Consider the following 11,971-nt stretch of genomic DNA (forward strand, 5'->3'; position numbering starts at 1 on the left):
TTGGGCTGATGCACCAGCCTCTCACTTGTAGGAGGCATCTGGCCACAGAGTAAGCTACCAGTCTCCCTGTCTTACAAGCTCTCTCAGTCTGTAGCCCAGACCTACTAAGGGCTGGGGATAGAGTTGGGGACAATAATAGGAAAATCCTCTCTGCCCACAGGCCCCAGTGTTGACACCCACAACCGTTCTTCTCTCATAAACAGTCTGGTCAATGGCAGCAGGGCAGGTTCTTCCACCTAAGTCTTAGACTAGGATCCTCTTGGTTCATCTGAGGGCTCCAGTAGCCAGTGCTCAGACAGTAGGAAAAGTCATATTCAACCGCCAGTTACATGCTGACACAGCATTAGCCTCACATAGTTGGAAAATTAACTAATCTGACTGGGAAGCAGTATTTTAGACAAGGAATCTCCAAACTGGGTTACATACTCTTAAGAGATGTGCACCATGACCTACTGGCATACAGAAAGAAATAACATTTTGTTTATAACCTCCACCATTTAATTTCTATTTTGTTTGTTTTTTGTTTTTGAGACAGAGTCTCACTCTGTCACCCAGGCTGGAGTACAGTGGCGTGATCTTGGCTCACTGCAACCTCTGCCTCCCAGGTTCAAGCGATTCTCATGCCTCAGCCTCATGAATATCTGGAATTATAAGTGTGTGCCAACCATACCTGGATAATTTTTGTATTTTTAGTAGAGACAGGGTTTCACCATGTTGGCCAGGCTGGTCTTGAACTCCTGACCTCAGGTGATGCACCCGCCTGGGCCTCCCAAAGTACTGGGTTTATAGGCATAAGCCACCGCGCCCAGCCCATTTAATTTCTATTTTGTGTATAGGTCTTATAATATGTATCAAAGTAATAGGGTAATATAATTATACATAAGATATGCACAAACATTTTAATCATAGCAGTGTATGATTAAAGTTTGAAGGCCATGGCTGGGCACAGTGACTCACACCTGTAATCCCAGCACTTTGGGAGGTCAAGGCAGGTAGACTGCTTGAGCTCAGGAATTCTGAGACCAGCTTGGGCAACATGGTGAAAACCCATCTCTATAAAAACTACAGAAATTAGCCAGGCATGGTGGCATGCACCTGTAGTCCCAGCTACTCTAGTCTCAGCTACCTAGCTACTCCGGAGGCTGAGGTGGGAGGATCGCTTGAGCCTGGCAGGTCAAGGCTGCAGTGACCAAGGCTGCAGTGAGCAATGATCCAGTGAGCCTGCACTCCAGCCTGAGTGACAGAAAGGGAGAAAAAAAAAAAAAAACCAAACAAACCCAAAACAAACAAGAAACCCACAAAAACTTGAAAAAATAAAATAAAACTTTGAAGGCCACTATTCTAAACCAGTAGTTCTCAATTGGGGCAATTTTGTCCCCACCCCAGTAACAAAATGTCTGAAGACATTTTGGGTTTTGAAATGGGAGAGAGGGTGTTATTCGTATCTAGTGGGTAGAGGCCTGGGATGCTGCTAAACATCCTACAATACACAAGACAGCCCATCCCTCACAATCAATCATCCAACCAAAGTTGAGAAACCCTGCTCTAGACCAATAAAATGGGTACTATTTGAAGACCATATAATGGATTGGTGGCACTGCTGGTTGCCTCCCCAGCATCCATCCCCCTCTTCCTCTGTCTTAGCAAGATCCCTCATTTCTTTTTTTTTTTTTTTTTGAGACGGAGTTTCGCTCTTGTTGCCCAGGGTGGCGCAATCTCAGCTCACTGCAACCTCTGCCCCCTGGGTTCAAGCAATTCTCCTGCCTCAGCCTCCTGAGTAGCTGGGATTACAGATATGCACCACAATGCCTGGCTAATTTTTGTATTTTTTTTTTTTTTTTTTGAGACAGAGTCTCGCTCTGTCGCCCAGACTGGAGTGCAGTGGCGCAATCTCGGCTCACTGCAAGCTCCACCTCCCGGGTTCCCGCCATTCTCCTGCCTCAGCCTCCCGAGTAGCTGGGACTACAGGTGCCCGCCACCACGCCTGGCTAAGTTTTTGTATTTTTAGTACAGACGGGGTTTCACTGTGTTAGCCAGGATGGTCTCGATTTCCTGACCTCGTGATCCACCGGCCTCGGCCTCCCAAAGTGCTGGTATTACAGGCGTGAGCTACCGCGCCCGGCCCAATTTTTGTATTTTTAATAGAGACGGGGTTTCACCATGTTGGCCAGGCCGGTCTCAAAACTCCTGACTCAGGTGATCTGCCCACCTTGGCCTCCCAAAGTGCTAGGATTATAGGCATGAGCCACTGCACCTGGCCAAGATCCCCAATTTCTTAAGCCACACAGTGTGGACAGGATTGAACTCATGTCTAGTTTTGGCCTGACTCACTGAAGCCCGTCCATATCATAACATCCACTTTGCCTTGTAATCTGTTTAGGGATGAGCATATGATTTCAGCCCAAGTACTCAGCATAATTTCCCTGGGAGTAATGACTGGTTTAGAGCAAGGGGTACATGTCTTAGTGCGTCCAGAATTACCCTGAAGACTTGCTCAATGGTGGGAGAAATACAAGGAGCTGCTACTGGAAGCCCTTCTGTGGCTAGCAGGGCCAGCCTTACAATGAAGCAAGTTACTGGAGGCCAAGCGGGCATGGGTGGGCCCCTCCTGGTGACACTGACGAACTGCTCAGCTAAGCCCTCACCTTAAGCCTGCGCTCCTTCTAGAGTTCAGGTTTTTGTACCCATAATCAAGCCAGTTTGAAGTTGAATCTTCTATTACTTGCAACTGAATGCCCCCTAAACGAGCCTAGTCAAAAAAAAAAATGTATACCTAAACTTTTCAAGAAAGCAGTTAAAGAGTTTTGGCCGGGCGCGGTGGCTCAACCTGTAATCCCAGCACTTTGGGAGGCCAAAACGGGCGGATCATGAGGTCAGGAGATCGAGACCATCCTGGCTAACACGGTGAAACCCCATCTGTACAGAAAATACAAAAAACTAGCCGGGCGAGGTGGCGGGCGCTTGTAGTCCCAGCTACTCGGGAGGCTGAGGCAGAAGAATGGCGTAAAACCGGGAGGCGGAGCTTGCAGTGAGCTGAGATCCTGCCACTGCACTACAGCCTGGGCGACAGAGCCAGACCCCGTCTCAAAAAAAAAAAAAAAAAGAGTTTTACTAATATAAATAATCTTCCAAAGGCCAGTTGGGACTTATGCTTGTCTTAACAGTTCTGAGTAAACATCCTGGACGTTAATTTAATTTTGCTCCTAAGGTAACAGTGTTCTAGTCAGTCACTGATGCCAAAGTGCAGAGAAAATTCTCTGTGGGGCCGGGCGCGGTGGCTCATGCCTGTAATCCCAGCACTTTGGGAGGCCGAGGCAGGCGGATCACGAGGTTAGGAGATCGAGACCATTCTGGCTAACACGGTGAAACCCTGTCTCTACTAAAAACACAAAAAATTAGCCAGGCATGGTGGTGTGCGCCTGTAGTCCTAGCTACTCGGGAGGCTGAGGCAGGAGAATGGCATGAACCCAGGAGGCGGACCTTGCAGTGAGCTGAGATTGCGCCACTGCACTCCAGCCTGGGTGACAGAGCGAGACTCCGTCTCAAAAAAAAGTAAAAGAAATTTCTTTGTGGGATATTCCATTCATAGCAAACATCTGAAGGATTTGAATCCAGTGGCAGGAAGGCTAGTAACAGTGGTTAAACTACATGTCTAAAAGTAGTCACAAGGGATACTCTTTGAAGTCTATTTGACTAATTTTCTAAAAAGAAACTACGAATTGAAGTTTTTCTGCACCTTTTACGTTTTTAACTACGTATTCCTTTTCTTTTTCTTAGACGGAGTCTTACTCTGTCACCCAGGCTGGAGTGCAGTGACGTGATCTTGGCTCACTGCAACCTCCACCTCCCAGGTTCAAGCGATTCTCCTGCCTCAGCCTTCCAAGTAGCTGGGGTTACAGGCCTGCGCCACCATGCCCAGCTAAAATTTTTTTGTATTTTTAGCAGAGATGGGATTTCACCATGTTGCCAGGCTGGTCTTGAACTCCTGACCTCAAGAGATCCACCTGCCTCGGCCTCCTTTTAAAGTGCTAGAATTGGCCAGGCGAGGTGGCTCACGCCTGTAATTCCAGCACTTTGGGAGGCCGAGAGGGGTAGATCACGAGATCAGGAGTTCAAGACCAGCCTGGTCAAGATGGTGAAACGAAACCCCGTCTCTACCAAAAATAAAAAAATAAAAAAAAAATTAGCCAGGCACAGTGGCAGGCGCCTATAATCCCAGCTACTCAGGAGGCTGAGGCAGGAGAATTGCTTGAACTCGGAGGGCGGAGGTTGCAGTGAGCCAAGATCTCACCACTGCACTCCAGCCTGAGCAACAGAGTGAGACTCCATCTCAAAAAAAAAATAAAAATAAAAATAAAGTGCTGGGATCACAGGTATGAGCCACCACACCTGGTCTATGTATTCCTTTTCTTAAAAGATAAAAATAGGCTCCCCTTGAATCGCTTGAACCCGGAAGGCGGAGGTTGTTGTGAGCCGAGATCACACCACTGCACTCCAGCCTGGGCAACAAGAGCAAAACTCCGTCTCAAAAAAAAAAAAAACAAAAAAAACCCCACTCCCCTCCCCATTCCTCTATCTTCTCTCATTATTCCTTTCCAAAACTGAAGTCTTATATTTATTACATGAAGATATAGTTAACCTTCTAATCCTTTTACACCCATGCCGCCCTAGTTTAATTTTTCCCCTTGTGGCTTAGGCACCTCACCTCCAGTTGACAGCAGAGTAAAACTACAACATTACTACTATAATATATACTGGGATTTTTAAGAAGTATCTTTATGTGATCAGAAGTCATAAAATTTTAAATTATGCACACAGAATTGTGCTTTTTAACTCTGAGTTTAAACTATCAAGGAAAATTTGTAAAAACCAACTGTCTTCAACAAGAGCCTCTGTTCCCTATGCATACATGCATATCAGGCACTAAAACCAAGGTCTGTATGCTTTTTCTGATAATAATCACTACCCCGCTGATGGTAAACTGCTTGCCAGGCTCACAGCTTATCCACATTCTGCCAACAAATGATACTGCCAGACATCCTGCAATCCTAATCTTTGGAGGTTTGGTAACCGCCATTTCACCTGCTACCTCTTTTTTTTTTTTTTTTTTGAGACGGAGTCTCGCTCTGCTGCCCAGGCTGGAGTGCAGTGGCCGGATCTCAGCTCACTGCAAGCTCCGCCTCCCGGGTTCACGCCATTCTCCTGCCTCAGCCTCCGGAGTAGCTGGGACTACAGGCGCCCGCCACCGCGCCCGGCTAGTTTTTTTTTTTTGTATTTTTTAGTAGAGACGGGGTTTCACCATGTTAGCCAGGATGGTCTCGATCTCCTGACCTCGTGATCCGCCCATCTCGGCCTCCCAAAGTGCTGGGATTACAGGCTTGAGCCACCGTGCCCGGCCTCACCTGCTACCTCTATCGTGCTATTTGAAAAACACTAGGTGCTTTTCTGTATACACTGTAAATTTTTGTAAAGTTTTACTTGAAACCTGGCATTGGCTGGGCTCGGTGGCTCACGCCTGTAATTCCAGCACTTTGGGAGGCTGAGGTGGGCAGGTCACCTGAGGTCAGGAGTTCGAGACCAGCCTGGCCAACATGGTGAAACCCAGTCTCTACTAAAAATACAAAAAATAGCAGGGCGTGGTGGTGCGTGCCTGCAATTCCAGCTATTTGGGAGGCTGAGGCACGAGAATTGCTTGAACCCGGGAGGTGGAGGTTGCAGTGATGGCACCAAGATGGCACTGCACTCCAGCCTGGGTCACAGAGAGAGATGCTTCTTCAAAAAAAAGAAGAAGAAAAAAAAAGTAACCATCACCCAATAAAGATTTAATTTGTAGGGAAAAGTACCTGAGTACACCTGGCAACAGCTGCCCATACTAGGTGGGAAAACTGAATTTTGAAAATATCTGCATTTTATTATAGTTTAATTTTTTTGTTTTGTTTTTTATTTTTCTTCTGAGATGGAGTCTCTCTCTTTCTGTCCCCCAGGCTGGAGTGCAGTGGAGCGATCTCGGGTCACTGCAACCTCCGCCTTCCAGGTTCAAGCGATTCTCCTACCTCAGCCTCCGAAGTAGCTGGGATTACAGGCGCGTGCCACCAAGCCCAGCTAATTTTTGTATTTTCAGTAGAGATGGGGTTTTGCCATGTTGGCCAGGCTGGTCTTGAACTCCTGACCTCAGGTGATCCACCTGCCTCGGCCTCCAACAGTGCTGGGATTACAGGTGTGAGCCACCGCGCCTGTCCTAGTTTAAGATCTTTTTTTTTTTTTTTTGAGACGGAGTCTCACTCTGTCCTCCTTGCTGGAGTGCAGTGGCCGGATCTCAGCTCACTGCAAGCTCCGCCTCCCGGGTTCAGGCCATTCTCCTGCCTCAGCCTCCCGAGTAGCTGGGACTACAGGCGCCCGCCACCTCGCCCGGCTAGTTTTTTTGTATTTTTTAGTAGAGACGGGGTTTCACTGTGTTAGCCAGGATGGTCTCGATCTCCTGACCTCGTGATCCACCTGTCTCGGCCTCCCAAAGTGCTGGGATTACAGGCTTGAGCCACCGCGCCCGGCCCTAGTTTAAGATCTTAAAGAGATACCATATTCCCATCAAAATACATTTTAAAGGCTAGGATGATGAAACAAAAAAGCATGCCATAAAAATAAGACCCAAAGCAACTAATCCAGGATCAACCTCTAAATCTAAGGACAGCTTAGCCCAGCTATTTCAGGTACTGGGTAGATCTAAATGGGCACTGTGCTATGTGAAGTGCCTGCCCAGCATATGAAGGACATCACTAACACTAACAGAACCAGAACCCCCATGCTATTTGATGGGGAAAATTTATACGATTTTCGTCTTCAGCAAATCAAGCCTACACACAGAAGGGCCACCTCAGAGCACTTCTGAGTTCTTCTTGACGAGGTGGTTTAAACAACAGAAAAGGAATGACAGGGCTGGGTCCAGTGGCTCGCACCTGTAATCCCAACACTTTGGGAGGCTAAGGTGGGCGGATCACCTGAGGACAGGAGTTTGAGACCAGCCTGGCCAACATGGTAAAACCCATCTCTACTAAAAATACAAAAACTAGCCAGGCATGGTGGCATGTGCCTTTAATCCCAGCTACTAGGGAGGCTGAGGCAGGATAATTGCTTGAACCCGGAAGGTGGAGGCTGCAGTGAGCCAAGAATGTGCCACTGCACTCCAGCCTGGGCGACAGAGAGAGAATCCATCTAAAAAAAAAAAAAAAAAAAAAAAAGACAGGTTTTGTACAATAAAATGTGCTTGAGTACTTTCTTTCTTTCTTTCTTTCTTTCTTTTTTTTTAACAATATCACCCAGATGCGAGGGTAAGAGGGAAGAAAGCAGAAGACAGCAGAAACCCTAAAGGCAGTAAACATCAAATAAATAAGGTAAGCTCATGCAGAACTCACTCACCCTGAAAGACAGTTTATGAATGTGCTGTGTAGGTACCAAAAACCTTAAAAACCTTTGACTCAGCAATTGTACTTGTACTGGTTTATTTAAAGGAAATAAAGCACACATGTAGACATCAGGATGTCTAGGTATTTATAATGGCAAAAAAATTAGCAATGATAGGAGATTAGAAAGAAATTACTTAATCGACCAGGTGTGGTGGCTCATGCCTGTAATCCCAGCACTTAGGGAAGTAAGGCCCAGGTAGGCAGATAATCTGAGGTCAGGAGTAGGAGACCAGCCTGGGTAACATGGTGAAACTCCGTCTCTACTAAAAAAAATTAAAAAATTAGCCAGGCATGGTGGCACACACCTGTAATCCCAGCTATTCAGGAGGCTGAGGCAGGAGAATCGCTTGAACCTGGGAGGCAGAGGTTGCAGTGATCTGAGATCACACCACTGCACTCCAGCCTGGGCAACAAGAGTGAAACTCTGTATCAAAAATAAATAAATAAAAATAAAATAAAACACTTTTTCAGGCAGGGCGTGGTGGCTCACACCTGTATAATCCCAGCACTTTGGGAGGCCAAGGTGGGTGGATCACCTGAGGTCAGGAGATCGAGACCAGCCTAGCCAACATGGCAAAACCCCATCTCTACTAAAAATACAAAAATTAGCTGGGCGTAGTGGCACACATCCCAGCTACCTGGGAGGCTGAGGCACGCAAATCGAATCGCTTCAAACCAGGAGGCGGAGGTTGCAGTCAGCAGAGATTGCACACTGCGCTCCAGCCTGGGCGACAGAGTGAGGCTCCGTCTCAAAAAAAAAAAAAAAAAAAAAAGAAACGCTTGTTCAGTATCATTAATTTGCAACAGTATTAAACTTATTTGCTGTTATAGTTTCCAATGGCTATTCAATAAACAAGAGAAATGTGACAGATTTTTAAAGTAGGGGCTCTGACTTCTTTTCAAAGGAAGTGCACCTCGTTTTTTGGAAACACGCCAGCTTAACAACAGTGGCGTGGCAACTAGTTACTTGGAGCAAAGCAGCACATATTCCACCGAAGTAGGTGGGACCTCTGGGTGGATTCATTTTAACCATACAATACAGCCATTTTACACTCAGCTCCTTTCATGTTCTTCCCTAACAGAAAGTGAAGTAAAATATTTTAGGCTAGTGAGAGTGGATCAAAATCCAATTAGTTACTCTGAAAACATCCTTTTGGAAGCTGTCGTTTCTTTCTTGAATCTCAAACTGCTGCCAATACAGGAAGGGAAACTTGTTAAATACAATGGCTTCAGGCGATATCCTAATAAACTACCTACATCTTAATCAAGCAGGAGAACTCTGCTGGCCACTGCAGATTTACTCCATCACAAGGTAAAAGGCTAGTGCCCTAGCAGGAGAATCTGGCAGCCAGAGGGCACAGTGAAGGGTACAGAGGGAGATTCAACAAGACAGGGCCATCCATTTCACAGTGCGCCTCAACAGAGGTTTCTCCACAAGCAACTCTCCTGGCTTGGAATACAAAGAAAAAATTTAAAAGACCACCTCACTGGCCGGGCGCGGTGGCTCATGCCTGTAATCCCAGCACTTTGGGAGGCCAAGGCAGGCGGATCACGAGGTCAGAAGATCGAGACCATCCTGGCTAACACTGTGAAACCCCGTCTCTACTAAAAATACAAAAAACTAGCCAGGCGTGGTGACAGGTGCCTGTAGTCCCAGCTACTCGGGAGGCTGAGGCAGGAGAGTGACATGAACCCGGGAGGCGGAGCTTGCAGTGAGCCGAGATTGCACCACTGCACTCCAGCCTGAGTGACAGAGACTCTGTCTCAAAAAAAAACCAAAAAAAAAAAAAAAACCCCTCCCCCCAAAAAAACACACACAACAAAACAAAAACCACCTCATTAAAAACAGTAAGTCAAAATCACTGAGCAGAAATTCTTTTTTTTTTTTTTTTTTTTTTTTTAATGCTCCTTCTTGGCTTAAAAAACGTGTGAGACCAAAAAAAAAAAAAATGGCCAACTTGTTTAAAATTCCCAAGAAAGACAAATTTATATAGAGTGGCTTAATTTAAGAAAGCTTCCCCCTTGTGTTACTCTGAAAGGAAGTCTCAGTCTGGCGTGGTGGCTCACGCCTGTAATCCCAGCACTTTGGGAGGCCGAGGCGGGCGGATCACGAGGTCAGGAGATCGAGACCATCCTGGCTAACACGGTGAAACCCTGTCTCTACTAAAAATACAAAAGGTTAACGGGCGCCTGTAGTCCCAGCTACTCTGGAGGAATGAGGCAGGAGAATGGTGTGAACCCGGGAGGCGGAGCTTGCAGTGAGCCGAGATGGCGCCACTGCATTCCAGCCTGGGAGATAGAGTGAGACTGTCTCAAAAAAAAAAAAAAAAAAAAAATTAGTCGCACGTGGTGGCGGGGGCCTGTAATCCCAGCTACTCGGGACGCTGAGGCTGGAGAATCCCTTGAACCCAGGAGGCGGAGGTTGCAGCGAGCCCAGAGATCGCACCACTGCACTCCAGCCTGTGCGACAAAAGAAGACTCCCTTTCAAACAAAACAAAACAAAGGGCCGTGCGCGGTGGCTCTCGCCTGTAATCCCAGCACTTTGGGAGGCCGAGGCAGGCGGATCACCTGAGCTCAGGAGTTCGAGACCAGCCTCAACATGAAGAAACCCCGTCTCCACTAAAAATACAAAATTAGCCGGGCGTGGTGGTGCATGCCTATAATCCCAGCTACTCGGGAGGCTGAGGCAGGAGAATTGCTTGAACCTGGGAGGCGGAGGTTGCAATGAGCCAAGACCACACCATTGCGCTCCAGTCTGGGCAACAAGAGCGAAACTCCATCTCAAAACAACAACAACAACAACAAAAAGACACAAAGGAAGTCTCAATGGAGTCATGGAGGGAAGGGTTGCAAGGGAATGACAGGGAAAAGATGAATGAGAAACTCTTCCTATCTATGAAGACCCACCAAAGTTTTTGGTTAAAGTAACCTGGTGACTGCCCACAATACAAGCACAAAAAAGGTCAGGGACGCTTTCATCAATCATCTTCGAAGGTAAGTTTCTCAACCATTGTTGTAAGGAACATATCCAGGTAGGAATCCAGGCTGCAACTAAACTACTCAAGCCAAGATGATCATCCAGGTTAAACTATTTTATGCAAAATATCCTACACTCAAAAATTGCTGTGCCAGGCCCATGAGGTACTCAAATTAAGACCCCAAACATCTGGAAGACTCCGAAAGGACCCCAAGCCACCGGCTGTGATAAAGGAAAAAAGAAAATTACTAATACTCAAAAATATTTTACCTTCTCGCAGGGGGGAGGAGGAGGAAGGGGGGAGGTGGTGAGGGGCAGGGAGGTAAAAATCATCTCCCTTCCTAACCGCAGAACTCAACCTCCTAAAAATGCATTGTCTCCGCTGGAAAAAAGGTGCCTGATCATAGACCTAATGCAGCTTTCAAAACAACGAACACCTTACAATTCTGCGGTCTCCGGCGTTGGAAGCGTCCACCAGCCGGCGAGAAGTGTCTCAACACACCTTCCAGACCTCATATTAGTCCGGGTCCCAGGCTTAGCCATCCCGCGTGTGGCCGCCAGCATCACCGTTCCCCAGCACCATCCAGGCCTTGCTGGCGTCCAACGTCCGCAGACCATTTTGCCCGTCCGGATGACCTCCCGCACTGCCCTGAGGAACCTCGGGCACACCCGAGCATCAGCGATCCTGCCCCGGGCTCTGAGGCGCTGCGCTTCGGGAAAGGCCCCGGGAGAAGGGGGCGGGGGAGGGGGACCGCGCCACAGCGTCCAGGCAGGACCGCCGCCGAGCAACACTCACCGACCACTGACTGTTCAGAATGGGAAAAAGCTGGGGACGCCGCGGGGAGGACGGGCGGCGGGGCACAGCCGCCCTGGGGGCTGCGGTCAGGATAGGGGGTGAGGAAGGCCCGACCCCCTCCCTTGGCCCTGCCCACCAGCCCCCGACGCCGGGACTTCCTCCTCCCGGGCGCCGGCGCCGTAGCCCGGGGAGGGCCGGTAACCGCCGCGGGAGGCTGGGACCGCGCCCGGGACGAAGGCCGAGGGGACCGCAGGCGGCGGGGCGCGCGGCTGGGCCCGGAAACTCACCCGCCGGCGAAGAGGTGAAGCAGCGTGTTCTCCTTCTGCTGGCCGCCCGTCGCCATGGCCGCTCCGGCTCCGCGGCCCGTCGCCGCCCGGTGGCGAGAGCGCGTGGCGGCTCGAGGGATGCGCGAGGTCGCCGGGTCGTGTCTCCCCGCTGCCCTCAGGGGCCTGCCGGCAACGCCTCCATGCGCGCGCGGGCCTCAACGCCCGGCTCTGCTCGGCCCGCGCCCTCCGCGGCGTGGCCGCCGGCGCCTCACCGGCCTCTGAGGCGCGAGCCCGGCGGGGAGCGAGAGCCCGGCGCGCGGCCGTCACGTGGCGGGGGCCGGGCCGTGACGACACGCGGCGCGCGAGTCTGGGGCGGGGCGTGACGGGGGTGTGGGCCCAAATCTCGAGCGCCCATTGGTTAGGAAGCAGATGTGGGCGGGGAGTTTGCGCAGTTCTGGGGCGGAGCCAGCC

General features: G+C 49.2%; 1 protein-coding gene across 3 annotated transcripts in view; it reads right to left on the reverse strand.

Annotated features, from left to right (window-relative positions):
• The window catches only part of LOC139355294 (solute carrier family 25 member 33), a 45,117-nt gene extending 33,355 nt beyond the window's left edge, over positions 1 to 11,762 (reverse strand). Inside the window, exon 1 of one of the 3 annotated variants that reach the window (XM_011736854.3) lies at positions 11,522 to 11,762. In XM_011736854.3, the coding sequence (XP_011735156.1) occupies positions 11,522 to 11,577 (56 nt within the window). In that variant the 5' untranslated portion in view covers positions 11,578 to 11,762. The other 2 variants (XM_071101190.1, XM_071101182.1) reach the window with 2 other exon arrangements.
• Between the last annotated feature and the right edge of the window lie 209 nt (positions 11,763 to 11,971).

The sequence above is a fragment of the Macaca nemestrina genome, chromosome 1 (genome assembly GCF_043159975.1).
Source record: "Macaca nemestrina isolate mMacNem1 chromosome 1, mMacNem.hap1, whole genome shotgun sequence".
NCBI lineage: Eukaryota > Metazoa > Chordata > Mammalia > Primates > Cercopithecidae > Macaca > Macaca nemestrina.